The sequence below is a fragment of the Paramisgurnus dabryanus genome, chromosome 23 (assembly GCF_030506205.2).
Source record: "Paramisgurnus dabryanus chromosome 23, PD_genome_1.1, whole genome shotgun sequence".
Taxonomy (NCBI): Eukaryota; Metazoa; Chordata; class Actinopteri; order Cypriniformes; family Cobitidae; genus Paramisgurnus; species Paramisgurnus dabryanus.
This window is the reverse complement of record NC_133359.1, coordinates 29364220-29389502: the sequence shown is the minus strand read 5'-3', so window position 1 is coordinate 29389502 and position 25283 is coordinate 29364220. Positions and strand designations below refer to the sequence as shown.

Genomic DNA, 25283 nt, shown 5'->3' with positions numbered 1-25283 from the left:
TACCCACAAATGTCCAAAAAAGATGGTGATTAGCAGCTGTAGAGGACACTGACAGTGCATGGTTCTTCCATTTCAGCTGCATGTGGCCTGAGACACTTTACAGCATGGATGTCCTTTATACAATAGTTTTTTCTGGTTCTCGAATCTAATTAATAGCCATTAGATATATTACTAATATTGACACAGTAACCGCCAATTTTGCATTGTTTATGTTTCATTCTGCTACTGATGATTTTAAGAATAAGCTAATACCCAAGCCTTTGTTGTCAAAGGAACAACAATAAATCTTTAACATGAGGTTAGGTCTGTACCTGTATTTCATTGGCCAGTGCCATATCAATCATGTGACTAAAAGAATCGCTGAGGTCAGTCAGGATCTCATGAATGGCCTCCTTCATGGATCTCAGGAAGTATTCATCCTCGGTATGAAGACATCTAAAAATGAAATGAGAGTTGGAGAAAATTGAAGTTGTACAATGCTATGTATAAAATGGAGTATGATAGGAGTTTGAGATGCTGCAGTTGGGTGTGAGGTGGTATATCAAATTAAAACATGTTTTAATATGGTGTGAGAAGGCTCGGGAATGGATGAGATGAAAGCTGTGTGGGATGGTGTGGCATAGTGTCAGATGTCGTGACGTAGTGCCACTGCTATCTGGAAAAGGGTGGTCCTCAGTTTCTTGACGTATGCCCCAAATACAGCACATATTTCCCAATGAAAGTTTTATAATTCATTATTACAAGGTCTCCTTTTTTACCAAAAAGTTATGCATTGCAGATCTAATGTATCAGAGGAGAACTGACCCTAACGGGTGAGTCTGGCTTCTCACAATACGTCAGTGGAGTTTGGGTTTCTTTCCACTGTTGCCCTGTTGGCTTGCTTGGGAGACTGATGATATTCACTTACAGTAGTTTAAGATTTTGTAAATTTTCAGACATCCCAACCTGCAAAAAGTCATTTCAGAGAGGTATCCCGAAGATTCTATAGACCTATGCAAGTATTGGTAACACTTTACTATAAGGTCTCATTTGTTAACATTAGTTAATGTATTAACTAACATAAACTAACTATGAGCAGTACATTTGTTACTGTATTTGTTAATCTTTGTTAATGTTAGTTAATAAAAATACAGCTGTTTATGGTTTGTACATATTAGTTCACTGTGCATTAACTAATGTTATTTTCATAATGTACTAGAAATGTTTAAATTAACATAAACATGATAAAAAAAATCTTTATAAGTGCCATTCATTATTAGTTAATGTTAACTAATGTAGTATACGAATGTTAGCTAATGAACCTTATTGTAAAGTTATAATAATAATAATAAATTTATTTGTTAATTATATTAAAATATGTAGATCACTTTTAATATTTATATGAGCTGCTTATACTATTTATGTAAACTGTTTTTATTAATATTCCATTGCAACTTTAAACAGGTATAAGGAGTTTTATTGTTTTCATGTAGCCTTGGCAACTAGCCATCCTGAAAAATATGCACATGAAGTTAAACTTGTTGAACTCACATCAATGTCTTTTACAATCATTTAATCCACCATGGGTAATGCTGAAGTCAATTTTACACACTGTACAGCATGCAAGATTGTCATTATTTTTAATTCTTATAAGTCAGGGGTACACATTCGTGTAGTCTCTCAGAAAGTTTATCAAAATGGTTTCCCAAAATCAAAATGTCTGGTTGTTGCATTTGGTTGCACTAATATAATATACCAATAGTATGTGTATATGTATCTACCTAGCCACTTTATATTTGGCCATCTGCTAACGTCTTCTATCCACTCCACTATACTATAGTACAAGGATCTGGTAGTTATGTTGAAAAAGTTGATAAAATCAACTTTTTAAAATAACTTTCTCTGTGTTGCTTCCAACCTTATCTCACAAATTTCCGTGGCATAGTCACTGAATTTTTTGCTAATTTTTCTGTGGCATTCTCACGGATCTTCTAATATTTTCGTGGCCCTGCCACTGACTTTCTTTTCCGTGGCATTCTCACGGATTGGTTACTCAACTGTTTTGTCCTATTTTCTTACCATTGTCGCTTCGGTTTAGGGTTAGATTTACATAAAATGACATCCAAACCCAACTCTAACCCCAATACCAGGTGACAATTGATTAAAGTTTAGAAAATATAAAAGAATACATCAAAAAAATTGTATAAACCAATACTTAAAGTGACATACTAACGCAAACACCAAATCTAACTCTAAACCGAAGCGACAATGGTTTGAAAATAAGAAAAAAACAGTTGAGTAACCAATCCGTGAGAATGCCACGGAAAAGAAAGTCTGTGGTAGGGCCACGGAAATATGCGGAGATCCGTGATGCCACAGAAAAATGAGCAAAAAATTCTGTGACTATCCCACGGAACTTCGTGAGATCATGTTGGTTGCTTCACTGCTGATTCTTGCCATACTTCCGTTGCCAAAATGCGCGCGCATACGTTGACACGTCATCATTGTCTACAAACAGTAAAAGGGTCTATATTTTCACCTTTTTTTTCACTTTCACTCTGCCATGTCACTTCTGTTTCTTGATACACTGATTAATTCAGTTTGGGAGATAAATGTCCGCCCACACTGACAATTGATTGGTTAATTTACCTGAACAGGCCAATCAGGAAGCTTTCTGTCTTACATGCGCTTAATGAGGAACTTCTGGGAGACTTGAGATGTCTGCATTTTGTTAAAATCACTTTTATTGTAATAATCAAACTGTCCACTTTTTATCAGTAGGTAATGCTTAGGTACATTTCATGGTATTACTGCTAATTTTTTAGGAATTGTACATTCCTGTATCAGATGATGTGAGATGATGTAAGATACAATAGTATGAGATTAAAGACTAAAAGACCTTAAATAGTACACCATTACATGGGAGGATGTGAGGTGCTTTGGGATGATAGGACAAGGAGAAAGAAGACACAAAAAGTTGTAAAATCATATGAGCTGACATGCAGATGTTGGTTGGAACCATTACCTCTCAGTAATGACGTTGAGCTCCATGCACTTTTCCAGCAAAGACTTCTCAAACTGACAGAGAGATGAACAGACAGATAATCAAACACTCAAATGATCGTTTAGTTTTGAAGTTTAATATTTGGATTAAATAATGCCCCATGTGAAAGTTGCCCATGCCCATGCTTTTGTCCATTTTTCAAGTAATGTATATCTGTGTGCCAGGTTAAAAGTCATAAGTATTAGCTTACAAAAAAGCTAAATCTTAGGTTGAACCTGCACTGCATTTATGTCAGAAGACCTATCTGCAGCAGCAGTAGATGAGGTCATTCATTTAGAGACCATGTATTTTGTGATATGTTGTCATATCACAGCCTTATACTAAAATCATACCCACCAGGTGTCACTGTGATTCTTAGAGCTTCATATTAAATGCAATTCAAGTTTTGGCCAATTTTTCATAAAAATCTTATTCAAGCTAAAGAAATAAGCATTTACATGAGGGCATGTGGGTGAGTAAATTTTGAAAGATTTCTATTTTTGAATAATTTTTTATGTACCTTCTGTATTTCAGGTGGAGCATTTCTGGCGGCGCTGTATTCTTGAATGAGAGAGCGCACGTGACAGTTGACCCTGACAGCGGTACTGTGGACCCTCTGCCAGCGTCCTCTCTCCAAACGCTGGAACATCTTCCCCAGCTCAGTGCTGACCACCAGCGCCCTCTTCAGCAGCATCTGTAAGTTATCACGTGTGACATGCTCACTCACAGCACCCGGCCCGGATACAATTAGCTCACCTGGTGCGTCTTCATCCACGCCAATGGGTTTTGATTGCAGAACACACATGCACTCCACCTCTGTCATGTGCCGTAAGTCCTCCATCCAGCGCTGGACCGAGTCCACCTCTATGACGTGTATCCGGCTGCACCAACACAAATGATCATTTACTGTTATTTGCCAAATTAAAACACTCGACAGAAGTCAGTACGGAGGTACGCGTGATAATATCTGGGGATGCAGGTACATTTTTAAGTATTGATTCAAAAGCAACTAAAAGAATTATATTCAAACACACTTATCGTAATACCTCATAAGGAAACTCTTAGAAGGGTAATGTTTAACAAATAATACAATTAATAAATACTTTTTTTTTATAACACAACATGAAAAGTGTTTCAGAGCTAATGAAGGATTGTTTAAAAAGGGTTAGAATGTTACAATATAAGAGATTGTTATAAATAAGCTAATATATTATAATCAAGCACATGTTTTATTGATTCATAACTGAGGTCCTGTCAGTTGTTGTCATGATTTCGGTCTTACCGGCCGCTATGTTTTGTTTCCCTATCCTTGTGTTTTGTTTTGACAGCTTCACACGTGCGCGTCTCTCACATGGGTGTCATCAGTGTTATTTCCTTCACGTGCGTCACTTCACAGCTGCTCCTCATTTTGATGGCCAATCGGTTTGCTATTTAATCCCTGCGTGTTTTGTGTCTTGTTGCAAGTTCGTCTTTGTATGTGCTCGCCCGCTTCAAGCTTGTCTAGATTCTAGTCCTGTCTTGTCCTGTAAGATTTCATTGTCTGTTATAGTTTATTCCCTGTAATCTGTGCTCTCTGCTGCCTGTAAGGATTTGGATTACCGCCGCTGATACCGTCGGCTATCCTCTGTTTTCATCTACTCATAAAAGACTGCCTATCTCTCCATCTCCGTGCAGAGGATTCACGCCTAGGCTTTGCCGCTTTCCAGCAGGGTGGTCTTTCGCCTCGGGAGCTGTCCAGCTTCTCTCTGTTCAGCACTCAGCACCTAACGTTCTCTCTCTCTCTGCCCGCCACAGGATCACTCCCCTCGCCTGCCGAGTGTGGCGTTGTGCCCAGGGGTGCTGTGGATCTCGTCCAATCTCCAGTGTGTTCTCCTATCTCTCTCCTACCGTCTGTTGAAGTGTGGCTTACGCCCGGTCGAGTGTGGATTTCGCACAGTTTCCAGTGTGTCCTCTTATCACTCTCCCTCCGCCTGCTGAGGTGTGGCGTTGTGCCCGGACGTGTGTGGATCTCGCTCTGTTTCTAGTGTGTTTCTCATTGCTCTCCCGCCGTCTGTCTTGGTGTGGCCTTTGTGCCCGGACGTGCTGTGATTATTGACTCTGAGTGTTCTCATATTTAATAAATTTTGATTATCTGCACTGGGATCTCTCTGTTGTGTTTTTCCCGTAACAGAACGAACTTGCCACCATGGATCCCGCAGATGCTGATTCTGTTCGTTCTGCACTCACTCAGCAGGGAGCCTGGCTGGGTCAACATACTGCGCAGCTCACTACTACAGCCCAGGAGGTTGATGATTTGTCCTCTTGCATGAACGAGCTCTCTGCACGCCTTGATCGGATTCGCCAGCCCCCTGATACGGAGCCCCATGCTGCCAACCCTCCACCCTATGACAGTGATCCCTCATCCTGTTGGGCGTTCTTGTCCCAGTGCTCGCTGGTGTTCGCTCTCCAACCTCACCGCTATGCGACCGAGCGCACCCGAGTCGCCTACGTGATCACCTTGCTGGTGGGAAGAGTACACGAGTGGGGTACCGCCGTATGGGACGGCCAGGACCCTTGCTGCCAATCGTTTGAAGAATTCCGGAAGGAATTGGTATAGCTTTTCGATCGCTCCGTTCTGAGCGAGGCCACCCAGTCTAGTCAGTCCAGTTACCCTTTGCCTGCTGAGAGTGAGCCCATGCAGTTGGGTAGGATGCGATTATCGCAGAGAGAGAGAGAGCGTCATCTCCAGAATTCCCTCTGCCTCTACTGCGGAAAGCCGGGGCACTTTGCCAAACTCTGCCCGGTAAAAGGCACCGCCCATCGGTGAATCATGGAGTCCTGGTGGGCGTCACGTCACAGAAAACCTCCCTGTCATCATGTACCCAACTCCCTGTCACGTGTCTTTTTCTGGCCATGAACATTCCACCACGGTTCTTCTCGACTCAGGCGCTAAAGGCAATTTTATTAATGAAGATCTGGCTCGCGCTTGTGGTATTCCTGCTGTCCCTCTTGAGGTTCCCTTTGATGTCTGGTCCATCAGAGGTCAGCAGATGGCACAGATCACACACTGCACACCAACCTGTAAGTCTTTTTATTTCCGGCAATCATCGTGAGGAGATTGTGTTGTACCTCCTTCATGCCTCTCTCTCTCCCATCATTTTGGGGCATGCATGGTTGGCGCAGCACAATCCTCATGTTGATTGGCAACACAATATTATTTTAACTTGGTCTCAGTCGTGTCATGTGTCTTGTCTTGGTTCTGCTGTTTCAGGTTCTGTTCTTTCTCTTTCTCAGGTTCCGGCGGCCGATTTGACCAGGGTCTCGGCGGAGTATGCTGACATTGGTCAGGTGTTTAGTAAAGCCCGGGCCACCTTCCCTTCCTCGCCACCGGCCATACGATTGTTCTATTGAACTCCTCCCAGGCACTTCTCCACCTAAAGGTAGACTCTTTTCTTTGTCTGGTCCTGAGAGAGAGGCTATGGACCGTTACATTAATGATGCCTTACGTGCCGGTCTCATCCGTCCCTCCACCTCTCCCACAGGGGCGGGGGTTTTCTTTGTTAACCCTGTAAGACCCACGGTTGCAAATTTACAACATCACTTTTAACAATTAAAAAAAAATGCCTGCAAATGTTTTTTTCCTCTCAAAACCACATTTACATAGTTAATGGGTCCTATTGTTTGTCCTCACAATCCTATTGGATAGAAGAAGTGTTTATAGGTCCGGTCATCTGGCTATGAACTCACTCTACCTGCAAACTTCCCGCTGAGCTCATCTCCTTTTTTGCATGACTGGATTTGTCAGGATTAAAGTAAGTAACATTGCTTAAATATTTTTTTGGGTGTTTATTACAATGTCTGGAACATGTACATATTTAGTTGTTTTGGAAAATTTTCATCAAATTTGATTTAGAGCTTGTTATGTCTATGTTGTAATTCTACAACATTGGGTCAGAGTGGTAGTCAAAATACCCTGTGCACCTTACACATTACATAAGGACACTGCACTTTTCAAATGATCACAAATTGAAAAATAAATGTAGTAGAAATGTAGTGTTACATGATTAATTGTAACTAAGCTCTAAATGTGTTTTTCTGTTAATTGTTTTACTTAGTTTAGCTTAGACCATTATTAAACACATGAAAAAATGTTATGGGATATTTGAAACTTCAGCATCTATAGCAGTATTTGAAACTCCCTGTATCTTTGTAGTTTTTTTGTTTGTTTTTTAACTTCTAAATGATCCTGAGCCATTTTTTCTCAATGTTGCCCAAGCAGCTGTTAGTAGCATTAGGAGATAGAAAAAAAGATTCTGAATGTTCTGGAATTTTTGGGATGCCTGTTGCATTGTCCAGGGACAGGTGCGAATGGTCTTGAATGTGAACCTGTAAGTGCTCTGGGGGGATGCATGTGTTCCTTTAGTATGATAAGTAGAGAGCATAATAGGCTGCAATAGACAGTATTGTTTGAATGTAGTGAAATGTTGATTATCACTTCATTGAAATTACAATACTTATGGGCATGCTAATGGCAATACTTAGATTTCTACCCACATGGTCTACCACCCTGTCTATTCTTTCAGTTTATCTACTACAATGTAAGACCCAGCCAAGAGCTTCATCGGACCACCCCCCACTGGATGTACGCAAAGACATGATTGCACATTTCCCAGAAAAGTCAAAGAGAGGACGTTGCAGACTCTGCAATAATGGATACACAAACACACTGTGTATCAAGTGCAATGTTCGCCTGTGCTTAACAGATGAAAAGAACTGTTTTAGCGACTATCACTGTAAGTGAACACAGACTGCCTTCAAACCACAGTTTTTTTTTACGAAAAGTTTTGTAAATATTTTTTTTCCAATATTTTTTATTAATAAATGCTTATTCATAAAACTATGATTGTTGTGTGGTTATTACTCATGATATATACTGTTATGGGGCTAAGTAAGCAATCAACCCTGCAAATAAATGCTTAAATGTTCTGTATATCTGTTCAGACAAAGTGAGTACAAACACAGAAGTTCTGCTCCCAGCAATGCCCAATGTTGCAAATTTACAACATTTTTCTAAAAACTTACTAAAACGTAAAAAATCAGAAAACTCTTTCATTTCTACATCAGAGGCCTCCTAAAACAATATCTGGGAGGTCAAAAAATGTTTTGCTCATTTTTTTCTATATTTGGGTCTTACAGGGTTAAGAAGAAGGACGGCTCCCTCCGTCCCTGTATTGATTATAGGGGCTTGAATGACATTACTGTTAAGAATAGTTACTAGGGGTGGGACAAAAAATCGATTCTTAAATTAATCACGATTCGGACGTGGGCCGATTCTGAATCGAGGAGTTCACACGTGGAGCAGCAGTTAACTTATGTGTGATCTACCGGCATTGCCTTTGCGATCAACGTATTGGACACCCCTGCCCTAAACCATCCGCTGACTGTTTAGATATAACATGAATATACTTCTGTAAAAATATGCACATAGTTTGTTATTCAGTCGCTGGGTGCGCTGCATTGTATAAATACAGTAATACTGCCAATTATGGTGTATAATGATGATGATTAGACGTTACTCAGTTTGCGGAAGTTAATTCCGGTTAACATATAGAATTACAGTTTTTTACAATCACTTTGCTACTATTTTCAGAACCTTGATGTCATTTTTCACAACTCTAGATACAAAACTCAAAACGGTAATCACTTGTAACACAGGCTGTCTAGTGTTCAAACATTGCATTGTGCATTCACATCTTTAAAGACATCTTGCACTTGCACAATCATTGTTTCAAAACACAAATGTACTGTGAAATACCATGGAAACATAACTATAGATCACCCACACACAAGCAACTGATAGTTTCACTAAGTCATTGTTTGTACAATCATTAAGTATTGTAGAACAAAATTGGTGATACAGATTTCATTATGGTACATGTAGAGCAAATACATATCTGTAAAAGTTCTGCAGTAGTAGAGAGAATACGACAGACACATTGGAATCATTGAACAAAGTTTGTAATGTATTGATGAAAACACTACAGTACAATCACAACATAGGTCACATCATTTCACAATCTGCACTCAATCATCAGTAACAAGTTGGCAGAATTGGACAAGCAATTACAAGGGCCTGCATCTATACAGTACAGTGATAATTGGTTCATGCTCCATACTTATTGGTTACAATGAACCTCATTATCTTGAAACTTTCATGATTTTCAGTAAACATGGAAGATTCTTTGTCTGTTTCCATACAACTATTACGAATAATTCAACAGTTTATCATTTTGGGCAGTTGTATTGATTGATAGATAGATCATTGTAAGAAAATGAATAGACACTTATTTGAAATGTGATGTGTGAATAGCCTTTTGAAACAGTAGTACTTTGATGTTAAGTTGTGTCATATTGAACATGTGATTTTGGTTGAATGAACAAATGATCCAAGTTTTATGTGTATTGTATCCAAGCAATTGAGAAAAGAGTTAAGAGTTTTGAAAAATGTGCATTTTGATCTTTGGTTGTGAGTTTTGTGTCTAGAGTTGTGAAAAATGACATCAAGGTTCTGAAAATAGTAGCAAAGTGATTGTAAAAAACTGTAATATGTCACGTTTAATTACTATTTTTACTGGTTTTAATGTCTTACAACAGAAACAGGACATATATGTATATAAGAATGACATTATTTATCCCTTAGTTGCATTAAAGTACAGTATATGACAGTTCAGAGACTAGTAGCAAAAGCGCAAACATTAACCTGGCTTTGAGAGCAAATGTGACGTAATAACGTCACAGATATGCAAATTAGTACGACAAGAATTGATTCTGAATCAAATCGGGACCCTAAGAATCGATTCTGAATCGATTCATGAGGGTCCAAGCGATTCCCACCCCTAATAAGGTACCCTCTTCCTTTAATGTCTTCAGCTTTTGAGCTTTTGCAGGGAGCGCAGTTTTTCACCAAATTAGATCTGCGCAATGCCTATCATTTGCTGTGCATAAGAGAGGGTGACGAGTGGAAGACAGCATTTAACACCCCTACTGGACACTTTGAGTACTGCATTCTCCCGTTCGGGCTCACGAACGCTCCCTCTGTCTTCCAAACTCTGGTTAATGATGTGCTGAGAGACATGATTAACAAGTTTGTCTTTGTGTATATAGATGATATTCTCATCTTTTCTCCCTCTATGCATAAACACACTCAGCATGACCGCCGAGTTTTACGCCGTCTGTTAAAGAACAAACTTTTTGTGAAGGCGGAGAAGTGCGAGTTTCATAAGAGGTCAGTTTCGTTCCTGGGTTTTGTGGTTGCCGCGGATGAGATTCGTCCCGATCCAGCCAAGGTCAGAGCGTTGGTCGAGTGGCCCATCCCTGACTCCCGTAAGGCACTACTATGTTTTTTGGGGTTCGCCAATTTTTACCACCGATTCATCAGAAACTTTGGTCAGATTGCTCAACCCCTTACGGCTCTCACCTCCACTAAGGAGAGGTTTGTCTGGGGTAAGGAGGCCTTTGATAATTTAAAGTCCCGGTTTATCACTGCTCCTGTTCTTTCTATTACAGATCCTACTGCTCATTTCATTGTTGAGGTGGATGCATCGGATGTCGGGGTTGGTGCCGTTCTATCTCATCGATCTTCTAAGGATGGCAAGGTGCATCCTTGCGCTTTTTTCTCACACCGGCTTAACCCAGCAGAGCGAAACTATGACATAGGGAATTGGGAGCTGCTGGCCGTCAGGCTGGCTTTGGGTGAGTAGCGTCACTGGCTGGAGGGGACCTCGGAACCCTTCCTGGTTTGAATGGATCACAAAAACCTAGAATATATCCGTTCAGCCAGGAGGTTAACATCTCGTCAGGCTCGTTGGGTGCTCTTCTTTGACAGATTTAACTTCATCCTCTCGTACCGGCCGGGTTCTAAAAACACCAAACCCGATGCCCTCTCTCGCTTGTTCGAGGTCTCCGGTTCCGAAAAGGATGAAACCATCCTCCCGGAGGAGGGGGTGGTGGGTGCCCTGCGCTGGGGAATTGAACAGCGAGTGAGGGAGGCCGGACGGGAGGGGGAAGTGCCAGAAGGGTGCCCGCGGGTCGACTTTGGGTTCCGGAATCGCTCCGTTCCGAGGTAATCTGGTGAGGCCACGAGTCCAGGTTGGTTTGTCATCCCGGGGTTCGGAGATCGCTGGCTGCCGTTCGTCAGCGGTTTTGGTGGCCCTCTATGGGTCCCGATGTCAGACAGTTTGTGTTAGCCTGTCAGGTTTGTGCCCGTAATAAGGCCTCTCATCAAGCCCCGGTTGGTCTGCTTAAACCATTATCTATCCCTTCCCGTCCTTGGTCTCATATAGCCATTGATTTTGTTACCAATTTACCTTGTTCTAGAGGTAACACTGTTATTCTGACCATTGTCGACCGTTTCTCTAATGCGGAACATTTTGTCCCTCTGCCCAAGCACCCCTCTGCCAAGGAAACGGTTCAGATTATGATATAACACGTCTTTCGCTTACATGGTCTGCCTTCTGATGTAGTTTCTGATAGGGGTCCTCAGTTTATTTCCCGTTTTTGGCAAGAGTTTTGTAGACAAATCGGCTCCACAGCCAGCTTGTCTTCAGGTTATCATCCACAGACCAACGGGCAATGTGAACAGGCTAACCAAGATCTCGGTCGTGCTCTCCGCTGTCTGACATCTCAATATCCGAGCTCCTGGTGCCAACAGTTACCCTGGGTAGAATATGCCCATAACTCTCTCCCCGTATCGTCCCTTAACATGTCCCCTTTGGGGTTCCATGGGTTTTCAGCCTCCTCTTTTCCCAGCCTGAGTGTTCTCTGAGTGTTCTCCTATTTAATAAATTCTGATTATTTGCACTGGGATCTCTCTGTTGTGTTTTTCCCGTAACAGTTGTGTTGTATGTTAATAGTCCTCAGTATAACCTAACCTAACAGACAGAGGTTACAGTGATTATTATTGTGGTCATGTGTGTATAACAGTATTAGATCTCATCATGAATCATCACTTATGTTTAGAAGCCAATTAAAAAGCCAGTTTTTTATTGCAGATCTGTGTAGTGAATATATCAGACCCTTATCATATATAAAAGGATATTCTCTGAAAACATTTATTTTCTGAAATTTATTTAGAATATTATTATTATTTATTCTCTGCAAATATTATTGCTTATCTGTTCAATAAAAATGTATAATTTCTAAAGCATCAGAAGACCATTCCCAGTAAAATCCCCCCAAAAATCCCTACACATGCTTTGTTGTTCTTTGCTTTTCTGTGTTTTCTTTGTTTCTATTTCATTTGAAGCTGCTTTGGTACGATGGACAATTGTTAAAAGCAGTGGCGAAGCCAGAAATGTTCAAGTGGGTGGGCCTTTATAAAACAGGGTGGGCAAAGCATAGAATGTACATAAAATGGGAGTGTTTACGCCCATGGCCGGCGTATATTTTTTTCCCCAATGTAAGTGCGGCTTTTTTCAAAACAGCCAGCGGCTGTCCATTTTTTCTGCGCTGTGGTCTAAAAATATTCAACTCTGGATGAAAAGCTTAGCTTGTCAATGTAAGTTCTCACACAGCCGTCCAATCACAGTGGGTGAAAGGGCGGGACTAATATCAAAACAACCAACCGGCTCACAGCTCAAGTATCACAGCAACCAAAGCGCTTGGCTGAAAAAACAGCTGGCATTTGGCGTCCTCCAGGCGTTTTCAGCCAGGTTTAAAAGCTTTGGTGCACGCTACCTAAGCCAAGTTACCTTAATGCCATGCAGGCAGCACAATGTTTCAAGGGGAAATTTATAAAACAACTTAAATAACCAACCAGCTTGTCTGCAGTATATGGGCAGGTGGGGCTGTGCCTGTTTTATACAGTCTATGAGCAGTGCCCCACCAAATTATTAATCCACTTGAAAACACAGAACTCAACTGAATTAGTAACGGAATTAGTTTTTACGTTATTTACGTTGCGTGAACGTAGATCCGAACAATATGTCATTCCTCCTCAGCAAAATGCATGACGTGAAAGCGTCATAGGCTACGACAGATTCAACAGGTAACTTAGTGATTTGATTTTACTAAAGAACTCGTTCGAAAGATTGTTATTTAATGAGACAATGGCCATCAAACAACATGGCGCAATACAAAATTGCATGTGTTGTCATTTAAGTGTAAATATTCCAACAACATTAAATCATACAGCCCCCTAAATAGTTTATTGGAGTAATACTCCTGACTATAAACTGTAAATAATAATGACACCACTATAAACATTAAGAAAATGTCTAAACTCACCATTACATGTCCTGTAGTCTGAGACGGGGCTTCTGGTTCATAATAACAAAGTCCAATATGATCATAATGTCCCTTCGCGCAAAGAAAAGCAGAAATACATTTCTCAGACGAGCATTTATCATCGATGAGCGTAACGTTATAGGTTTTTTTTATACAATATGTGGTGAAGAACAGTCTTTCAACGCAGCATGAAGTCATTATCAACGTAATACGTGCTCGTTTCATTTTGTTGACGTTTGAAAAGATGTCCTCAGTAATCCAACATTTCCATGAGTGATGTAATAGTATCCGTCTCCAAAAGTAAACAGGCATAAGCAGATGTCATCGTGGAAAGGTTGTTAAACTTGATATTTGCGACTCGCTGTTTTCAAATTCAGTTCAATCGCGCGTAGGCGGAACTAACAATGACTGACGAATCATTTTCAACGTTTCATGTTGACAAGCGTGTGCACCAATAGGGTAAAAGAAAACTGCGAAACTAACTTGCACTTAAATTTTATATTTTAATTATATTTATAATTGTATTACATATATGAAATTATAGTGTGATAAGACGTATATTCGTAGTAATAGTATTTATTTTTGTTAAATTATTTACACATTTCTCTGGAAAATGGCCTTCTGATTGGGTGGGCCACAACTCAAAGTGGGCGGGCCCAGGCCCGGCCAGGCCCACCCGTAGCTTCGCCACTGGTTAAAAGCGTTATATAGATAAAATCAAATTGAAATGGAATGCGGAGGTCACATTTTAGTTATGGGCTATAATACTTGAAAATCATGTCACTTTCACTTTCAATCTGTCTTTTTATATTTCATCTCTTTGTGTTACGCATTTTGTTTGTCATACTTTGTGTTGCCGGACGAATTGGATCAACTTGTCAGACACTATTCTGGATTTTGGATGGTGGCTCTTCACTCAACCAAATGCTAGTTACAGATGCAAAAAAACAGAAATTTTAGCCCAATTCATTTTTTATGAGACACGAAACACTGGGAGGCAGTGTGTAAACATGATTAACCAAACGTGAGGTCATATTTATTTTTATCTTCTAGTTTGCCTCTTCATGTTTCTGTATTTTCTTTCTCAGGCTCCAGTCTTGTCAAATTATGGACTCAGTGTGCAAAGTTAATTAGATACTTAAGCGATTAACAGTGTGAAGATTATTTGATTTTTGAAGACACCTGATGATGACAAGCAGAGTCACTGAATGAAAGAGAAACACAAGAACTGACTTCCAGACACTACCATAGATCAATTCAACTGAAAACATCTCTCTTATTATGAACCAGAATTACATAATTTGTCATTTGTCTACACTCTTAGAACGAATGTGTTAAAAACAATACATTAGTGTTGATTCTGGGACAACACAATAAATGTGTTGTGGCAGAATCCACCCATCTATGTGTTATTATTGAAAACAATTGTGTTAAAATTAAATATAATGTGTTAAAAGCTTAACACAAAAAGATGTGTAAAAAATTAACACATCCTTTTAAGAGTGTATACAGTTTTTTATTTTTAGCATTACCAGATATTTAGATGTTATATAAAAATATAACATATAACACACACATATATATATATATATATATATATATGTTTGGTTATAATTGTTATGATCAGTGGTTCCTTTAGTTGGGTAGTTTGACTCTAGGTTTTTAAGATAGTATGTGGCTTTTATAACAATGTTACCTAAAACACATTTGTTGGATGTTGAAAACATTACATAGGTAATAAGGCATGTTTTTTTCCTAAGATAATTGTTTGTCTATGTTTGTGGGTTTTCAGAACAAGAGATTCTGGACAAATAATCTGAAGAGGCATTATATGTGAGGAAGATCTTTCGTGAATGAATCATCATAGCTTTATTTTACTGACTGTGGAGGAAAAGCTGCACTCCAGAACAAATATTTACACATCCACATCCATTGACAGTCTGCTTTTATTCCTGTGCACAGTAAGGTCAGAATCATTGCATGTGCTGGGATGGGAATCGTTTACAGAGTAAACACTCCCGAGCGAAAGAAAGACACATTCACAGGTAAATTATTACAGAGAAAAAAAAAAACAAGTAAATAAAGATGCAATGCCTCATTTGACTAGTTCAGATACTTAATACTGCTGACAAACAGAAGTTTAGAGAACAGACTTTATTCTAAAATGTTTCATGGCTTTACAACTCAAACACTTCACAACACACACGTTTAAAATTCACATCTTTTCTTCTTGTTCCAAATTGTTTGTTTCCTCCTTTTCCCCAATCGTATATGCCATAATGTGGAAATCACAAACTTAGAGAATGAGTAAAATACACCCACAAACTAACCGATTAGCATGTGTTTCCATCCAAAAACACATCAATTATTCATCTGATCTTGTGTTTCTGCTCCATGAACATGCGAAACAGATTCAGACGTTTCTCCATATGCATCATCTTCATTTGATGGTCAAACTGAGATTGTTTTCGACGTGCTTTCATCAGAATCTCTTGTATTATTTATGTACATCCTAAAGTTATTCTGAATTACATCACAGTATACTTCAAGTCTTCTTAACATATTGGGTCAGAGTGATATCACTCAAATTAAAAGTGCTGGGAAATTAAGCTGTACTATGTGCAAGCATGTTATTTAATCATAAAATTGTGTGTGCGTGTGTGTGTGTGTGTGTGTGTGCGCGTGTGTGTGTGCGTGTGTGTGTGTGTGAAGGTAAATAGATGGAAAGTTCAGTGGTGCACAGAGAAGCACCTGTTCAAACTGTTGGAGTGTGCAATACTAATTGTTCATCAGGGGTGGACAGGAAACTCAAGTCACAATGATTCAGTGTTAGCATGAAGATAAGTGAACAAAAGAAAACATTACGCTCACTTCACACTAAATATCCACCTGCTGTCTAATGGAGCGCTGTGAGTCACACAGGTTGCTGTCTTTATAGTTACATATTCACACACATAAATGTACTACGGGGAACAAATCAAATGCCTGAGATTGTTCTAATGTATTTATTTCATTATTTACTTGGATTTTTTCATGTCAAATTAAACTGTTAAAGCAAAGTGGAAACAGAGATCTTTTGTGCAAAGAAGATAACCTTGTTCATAATATTTCTTCCTTTAATATCCAAATTAGCAACACAACCTCACCACTGTGAATCCTATATTATCAAATCAAGTTATTTTTAATTGCTGAGGTTATTCTTATATATTTTGTATATATTGAAGTTGTGATTTTTTTCATTTTTATTTTGAATTACATTTTTATGTATTTATTTTGTACTGGTGCAAAAACCTAAATACATAAATTTCTTAAATATCTATTTATAGGGGCACACCCTCATAAATTCATTGTTAACCACTCATACCATCAGATTTTGCATTGTTATGACTTTAAGAGTGTATAAGCATAAAAATAAAATACATTTATTATCAAATACATTAATTCATGTATTCTTTACCTTTTTGTGGTTTGTCAAGAAGTTAAAGTTCAGAAAAATGGTGATATAGAGTGAACTGAATAACAGCACTCACAGAGTGAAAATGGACAAAGAATTAAACAAAACAAGTTGAGAAAAATGATGTGTGATTTTATCTACGTTTATTATTTATGTTTCTTTTGAATACAGTCTGACATCATGTCCACTGAGTTTAAAAATAGCTCCCCATGACTGAAGAAAAGGATATGTCATCTGTTCAAAGGGGCGGTTCCAATCATAGAGATTTGGTAGCCCAGGTCACCTTATTAATAATCATGAGCTGTATTTTTTGTCATGTGCTCTGTTTACTACTTACCCAGTCTGAACAACAGATAAACAATCAGATAATGGGCCCTATTCTACTGATCTGAGTGCATGGTCTAAAGCACAAGGCACAAGTGCATGTACAAATCCACTTTTGCTAGTTTAACGACTGGAAAAATGGTTTGTGTGCCTGGATCTAAAAGGGTTGTTCCTATTCTCGTATTGGGTCATGGGTGTGTTTTGGGCGTAACATGCAATAAACCAATGAGAGCCTCATCTCCCATCTTCTTTTTAAAGCCAATTGTGCTCACACCATGGCGAATTGCCTTTTTACAAGTTGGAGTTTGTAAGCCAAAAAACTGTAAGCAGAGGAAGAAGATCACCAATTTAAGATTAATGGTAAAAAAATGAGTTGTGTTTTATTTATTGAAAAGGTTATTTGTGTAATTAAAGCTTTGGTCTTAAGTCATTATTTCAGTAATGGAGTATTAAGTAAAATAAGCTGATTAAGTTTGATGCATGATCATCGTAAAGGTTTTTATAAGAATAATTTTCAAATATGCAAAAAAGTATTTGCATAAGTTATATTTGTTAAATTTGTAACAAACAGGAGATAAAGAATTAACAAACACGTGTAAAGCCATTTTAGCACTGGAACAGCACCGTGAGTGTTTTGATAATTAAACACCACACTACGATTCTTGGATTATCCCTTTGTTTCACTGTTTGGATTGGACTGCTTTTTTTGTGTACTACCTCTTCCTGATTCATGTTTATGCTACTTGCCTGTTGATTTGGATTTGTTTGCTTGTTTGGATTTTAATAAATGACTGCATATGGATTCAACTCCGACTGCCTCCTCATTATAGAAAAATATTACTTAAAATATTTCATCTTACCATATTCCTAGGTACTAATTCATTGTATACAATAAATCTGTGGGGTAGCATTTAAAAACATTTTAAAATAAATGTTTTTTTTAAAGCAAAACAATCAGCTTACCAGACTACAGGTGAAGCTGCTCTTTTGCCAGCTGATCTCAGCTTCAAAAGACCTGTAATATGTCCTTATTTATGTCCAAGAAACACAATTATAATATTTTACATTTTAATATTTTTCATATTTAAAAACAAAACAATATTGCGACTTTAGAACAGGTTTTTAGAACAATGCCCTGATTACACCTCGTTTTCAGACCAGCATGCCCATGGGCACAAATGCATTTGCTTAATAATGTACCGCTGGATGTAAAAAATAATAATAACTGCGGACTAAAACTATCAAAAAGCACTTGGGTCGCACCTTGCACCACATTGTGCCATGTGTATGATAGGGCCCAATGATTCTGATCTGAAAGCTGATCCTGTCCCTTTATTAGGTTACACATCAGCATATCTTATTGTAGTTTAAATTCAATACTGTGGGATTTAGATTTTTATAAAATCACCTAATTTTGTTGTAGACTTCATGTTTTGTCCTTACTTCATTTCTAATAAGTTTTGAGCATTTATAAATATTTTACTTACATCTTTGGAGAGATTGAAGAGTAGCTGCTCTGTCTGGAAGTCTGAGGGGTCGCCATTCTTTCTGTGTCCTTTCCACTTCAACATAACATCTATAAAATAAGATATTCACATATTAACACACCAAGTCACAACATACAGTGCACTGACAGGAATTCTATTGGAATAATTTGATTATAACACACAAATCAGGATGTTTCAGGGTAACACTTTATTTTGATAGTCCACTTTAGACATTTTACTAATTATAAGTAACTTTGCAACTACTTATCAACTACCAATCTTTAGAGAATTAGTAAACTGTCTGCTTAAAATCTATTACAGTTTTTCTCCATTGGTTTGGCTCATTTCTTGAAACAGAAATTACATTCTCAAAACTCGGCACAACACCATGGTTCACCTGCAAAAGCTCATACCTCTCCCAAAATAGTTCACTCATGTGTCAAAACTAAATATCCTTCTCATTTTAACTGTCAGTGCCCCCAAAATGCATCGTCCCTTTGGCATTGTGTAAGCACTGCAAGTCGAAATGTTTAGATGTTTTGTCACTATGGCAGGGGACCATTGAAATATCTCTTATGTCCACCTTTCAGTTTTAGCCTTTATTGACAATGGTTACTGTACTGTATTTTTCTAGCTAACAGAATACAATTGTGTATAAAACTGAAAAAAAATATTATTTTAGGGAAGAGTAGCATCCAAGGTTTGACACCACACATTGCACTCACACTGCCAAGGAAATTGTAACGACTTTTATTCACACAAAAAGTAACTTCCATACACCAGACCAAAATAAAATATATAAAGCATAATATACTCTAATATAAACACAAAAAACAATGAAAATTATATGCAGCCTGCTGTAAATAATGCGGGAGTTTCCGAACTAACATTTCTTCACTGGTCGCTGTCCTCACCCTTCCTCTTTTGGCCACCATCCTCACCCTCCTGACCATCCACACGCTGCTGTCTGTCTGGCCACAGATTCTCATCCACATCACAGTGTATTATTCTCCCTTGCGATGCAACGAGGGAACAAAACGGCGTGCCTGTCGCAACCATCCCCTACACTGATCTCCTGTAATATCCTAACACGCAGCGTTCATCATGGAGCAGGGACCTTTGATTTTGAGCCCTATGCTCATATATTTCTACCTCCTAGAGGAGAAATACTCAATAGGATTGAGGAAAGGAGAGTAAGGTGGTAGGAACACCATGACCATCCTTGGATGAGTAGTGAACCTGTCTCTGATTAGCAGGCCACTGTAGAAATTCACATTGTCCCATACAATGACATATTGTGGTAGGTGAGGCCCGACGAGACCTTTCTCATTTTGAGGGATCAAATCAAAATGAAGGCGGTCCAAGAAGATGAGGAGCATCTGTGTATAGTATGGGCCAAGACTGGGGATGTGAGTGGCCACACCATTCTCAGATATGGCATCACTCGGACATCCACCGTGGCCCGGTGGGCAATAATTTTATGGCCACGTCTTCGGCCCTTGGCCAGGTTGAAGCCAGCTTCATCCACAAACACGAGGATGTGAGGGGCCTTGTTTCCTTCCAATGCCATTATTCTCTACAAAAGCGTAAACTCCTACTTTGTTGGTCAAGTTTTAGTTTTACCTGACTGTCAATTGCTGTAATAAATTTATCAAATGTTCAAGGCATTCATATATGTTATTCATGGTATTATGTTCTTGACTAATTTTGCCAATTGAACAGACTATTGTGCATGTGATGACTTATACAATGAAATGACGCTGACACATTTTGGTGTGAACAACCAAGATCAACAAGATCTATTCACTTGGAAATTGTGCTAAATGTAGGCTACCTGTACTTAATCAGTTGCAAAGATGTACTGAGCTATTGAGACATCTACTTAGACATTTGCAATTTGATGAAATGAATGAGAAATTCAATTCTGTTGTGAACACTTGCCAAGTGGTTTGGAGGTTTGTCCATGTTGTTTTGAGAATGTAATTTCTGTTTCAAGAAATGAGCCAAACCAATGGAGAAAAACTGTAACACTTTATTGTGAAGATATCTCAACAGACATTCAACTGTCTATAAGTATCTTTGCAGGTGCATGTCAACTTATTCCACTAACCCAAACATCTTCCCTAACCCCAACCCGTACAGTCTACTAATACTCTAATGACAGTTAGTTGATGTATAGTTTCAAATTATTGAAAGTTAGTTGACATGTAGTTGCAAAGTTATTTATAGTTTGTAGAATGTCTAAAGTGGACTATCAAAATAAAGTGTAGCTAACTGATAACCTGATGCTGATAACCTCAGACAGAGACCATCCACTAATGTTCAGCTGCAGGCATAAATGAACTCATTAAGATCTCTCACTTGTAGACATTTGGACCACTGGGATCCATTGTTTGGACCATCTAGATCAGGGTGGGGAATCCTGAGTCCCAGAGGGCCACTGTCCTGCAGAGTTTAGTTCCAACCCTAATCAAACACACCTGCATTTAATTTCCAACTAATCCTGAAGACTGATGTTTTTTCAGGTGTGTTTAATTAGGGTTGGAGCTAAACTCTGCCGGACAGTGGCCCTCTAGGACCCAGGGATCACCAACCCAGATCTATATAAATGACTGGACTGCCCTGACATAAAATCACCTGAATCTTGATACATGTCATTAACCAAATGGTTAAATCACTTATAGTTGATCAAACATGAAATGTAAATAGTAAATATAAAATACTATTTTTATTATATGTGTAGTTAAAGCATAAATCTTTATTCAGATTTCAGAATGAACACTTCATGTATCATGTGTAATAGATAAGGTGTCTCAACCATCCCCTGATCTAATATTTACTACAGTAATCAATGTAACTCAGTGTTTGATAAGCAAATTCATGACTATATAAAATAATCATTTATATACTCAATGTATACATATAGAAAGTCTTCAGATGACTGGTTAGGCAGTGTTTCAAGAGAAGGTTTGGGCAGCTCAATATCATCATGTTCAGCACAATCCAGTTTTTTATAGAGGAGTAAATTTGCATATGGCAGGACCTAATCTCCTGATCATTTCATCATGAAAGCAAAAACTAAAGGGACAACAAAACAGTGAGCAGGTTGAATCATAGTGACTAGACACTTCTCGCATAATCTCATGGGTAATCAGAGTTTACTGTTAAGGGAGTGTCTTGCGTGTATTTTGTGAACGTGAAAGTCTCTTTTATCATAAACAGTTTTGACGCGTGTGCAGCAGGCACTTATTCTGACAAAACACGTGATGAACATGTTTTACATGACACTCCGAACACATATTTTAAATTAGCGCCCCTCGGATGAGAGCCCCACTGCTGTATACCCATACTACAACAACAACAAAAATAATGCATGACATATTGCATATTATATAGGGTTCATCACATTCAAATTGTTTTTAAACAAATACAAGCAGCTACATTCAATATAAAAAGCAACCAACAGAACAACTACTGCCATACATACACTGAAGAGTTTCTCTGTGAAATCTACTGACAGATGACAAACTGAGATCAGATTACTCACTGAGATCAGATTACTGTTTAAAGAGACCCTGCCTGTCTATAACACTAAACACACGCACACACATTAAAGTGTGTAACCAACCCGCTAACACATAAACCAACTGAACAATACACAAAAACAACAGCAAATATTCTTAAAACATACATATTAGCTCACATTAAAAGACGCATTTGTCTTAAAAACAGCACAAATTAAGCTAACATCATGAGATAGATAGATAGATAGATAGATAGATAGATAGATAGATAGATAGATAGATAGATAGATAGATAGATGATAGATAGATAGATAGATAGATAGATAGAGACTATACCTTTTTATGATGGAAACAATCCATAGTCACCAATTACATTACTCGATTTCTTAAAAACCTCGATAAAGAGCTGAGAAGAGGGTCAAAAACAAATGACATCATATTTAAATTTTAGTTAAGAGCTCAGGACGTCTTTTAAGCTTTTTGGAGGATTTGGATCTATAGCCAACTGTGTCTATGAAATGACAAAGAGTTCTAGTAGAAGGGATGCCGGCTGCTAAACACCTTTAGAATCTCTTTAATAATACATGATATGCAACAAGACTCTCTAGTCCACATGCTGTCCACATACTCTGTAAACATAATTGCTATCAACCTAACAGTGAAGACCTTTTGAGCAAAAAATAAATAAATAAATAACTTTTTTCAGACAGGTAGAGACACTAAAAAAATATAAACTGAAATTGAACAACAATTTTAACAGTCGGTTCCATGCCAGTCAACCAAGTATTTACTCAATAAGAATATGATATTTAAAATCCATTTTAATTACTGGATCTTAAATATTTGACTAAGTTAATTTAGGGGTGGTTTCCTGGACAGGGATTAGCTTAAGCCAGGACAAAGTCTTAGTTTAATTAGAAAATATAACTAGTTTTAACAAACATGCCTTCCTAAAAACATTACTTGTGTGCATTTTGAGGCAAAACAAAGGACACTGATGTATTTTAAGATAGATGTATTTTCAGTTTGGACAACACTTACATTTAATTTAGTTTAGGACTAGTCTAATCCCTGTCCGGGAAACCGCCCCTTAGGGTTTTGTCTTTTTTTCTGGATGCAGCGATCTCTCCACTGTAAAATTCTTGAGATTTCTATGCCGGTTTAATCTTTAACCTGTCTATGCCAGATATATCTTTGGTTTAATTAATTCATTGGACATGCCGTAAAAAGTACTTTTTTCAAGCAAAAGTGTTGTGATGTCTCCAAAGATCAACAACAAAGATCCTGTGGTCACCTCCTCAGTTGATCTCTCTAAGATCATTTATGTGACAGAAGATTAAACTAAACTAAGAGCATTTACTCTAATATCATTTAACTTAGAAAATAAAGGGACATGAATTAAACCATGCTGCAACATTATATTTATGTTTACACATCTCAAAATTTTCATCCCAGTAAATCTACCAAAGACAATTTTATCAGAAATTGACCCAAGTGGAAGCTTACAGTATGTTCATTCACATCACGTTTGTTCTTGACATAATTACATTTTTTTCAGTATACACCAAATGACTTACATAAATATAATAAATTATTCTTTATTAATGCATTTCGGGGCGGTTTCCCGGACCAGGATTAGCTTAATCCAGGACTAGGCCTCAGTTTAATTAGGAAATATAACTAGTTTTAACAAACATGCCTTTCAAAAAACATTACCCGTGTGCATTTTGAGGTAAAACAAAGGGCCCTGATGTATTTTAAGATATGTACGTGCAAGTTGTTTTCAGTTTGGAGAGCTCTTAAAAGTGTTTAAGTCTAGGACTAGTCTAATCCCTGTCCGGGAAACCGCCACATAGTGTCTTTTCAGCATGTAATTCAAATTGTCATCAGATTCTGAAAAAACAAGCTCCTGGTCCAAACAAGAACTTAACTACAATAGCTCTCTTGCAATGCTGGACTTAAGGGACTGCAGCCTCAAGCCTTGTTGTGCTGTAGGTTGATTGTAATGATCAAAGCTGAAAAACAAAACACGTTCAAATAAATCTTGCCCCTCCCTACCTTTATCTGACTTAATGACTGAAAATTGTGTTTCTTTCTTTGTGAAAAAAACGAACACCATAAGCAGTCAGTTCTCTGCACCTTCGCAGAGATGGATGCTCGCTCCCCTCTTTCTCTCTCTTCTGTCTGAAGCGGATGTTTCTAAGATCTTTGCTTCAAACCACCCGACTACCTATCCTTTATTATCAACTCATCTGTTTCCACTGGTGCATTCCCCACAGCTTTTAAGGAGGCCCCTGGCACTTTCACCTCTCGATGCCCCAGGTAATGGGCGCAACTACTACATTCTAGTAAGTATATGACAGTAGTCGGCTGTGTGTCATCCTCAGATGCATTGAAAAGAGAGAGAGAGAGAGAAAGAGAGAGATAGAGGTAAAGCAAAAAATTGCTTAAAAAGAGCACCTGACGCGTGAGCAGCTGGAGCGATGTAGTTTGACGCGATGTAAGCTCACAGTACACACATCTGTTGGTTTAGAAAGACGACGCAATGGGAAATGTGCAAGTCAAAGCACGACAAGACCATCTCAAATGATCACCCCCTGATCGCACCATTCATATTTATAATCTCCTCATCTAAAGATCTTATACACAGGTATGTTCCCTGTCTGTTTTGTGCATATTCATACGTTCATATTTTACATGCGTAGTATGCATAAATACTAAATACAATGCATACTATATCTTCAATAGCCTACAAAACAAATAACTGATTAAAAAACAAGATTCTGTCTATAAAGACGTATCTTTTGTTAACATTTATGCATTTTCACTTTTAAATTATTAAATACTTTTTTTTATAGGCCTATATATTTAATAAAGTCATATAAATTTGTTAAATAAATTTGTGGTCAATAACTTTGTTTCATTTGATTCTTGTTGTCATTAAAAATCAAAGATATATGATGAAGTACTATTTTCAGTGTTCAAGTAACTCTCTATCAGTGTTTTAATATTGACTCTACTTAAGTGTAATTAACTACTAATGGGTGTTTTATAGGCAGTGTTTGGAGTAATTTCTTTAACACTATCATCAGAGTAAAATGATCAACACCAAGGTGGAGTAAAATCTTTAACACTATCTGGAGTGTTATTTTAACTCTGGGCAGTGAGAATTATATAAACACTGATATAGTGTTGAAATCAACTCTCAT

General features: G+C 38.2%; 1 protein-coding gene across 1 annotated transcript in view; it reads right to left on the bottom strand.

The window, feature by feature from the left end:
- Window positions 1-25283, bottom strand: part of LOC135788056 (protein inscuteable homolog) — a 51629-nt gene that overhangs the window by 24169 nt on the left and 2177 nt on the right. The window contains exons 2-5 of the mRNA XM_065297961.2: window positions 18551-18639; window positions 3543-3903; window positions 3005-3057; window positions 312-435 (exon numbers count right to left, since the gene is read on the bottom strand). Of these exons, the coding sequence (XP_065154033.2) occupies window positions 312-435; window positions 3005-3057; window positions 3543-3903; window positions 18551-18606 (594 nt within the window). The 5' untranslated portion in view covers window positions 18607-18639. The remainder of the gene's footprint in view (window positions 1-311; window positions 436-3004; window positions 3058-3542; window positions 3904-18550; window positions 18640-25283) is intronic.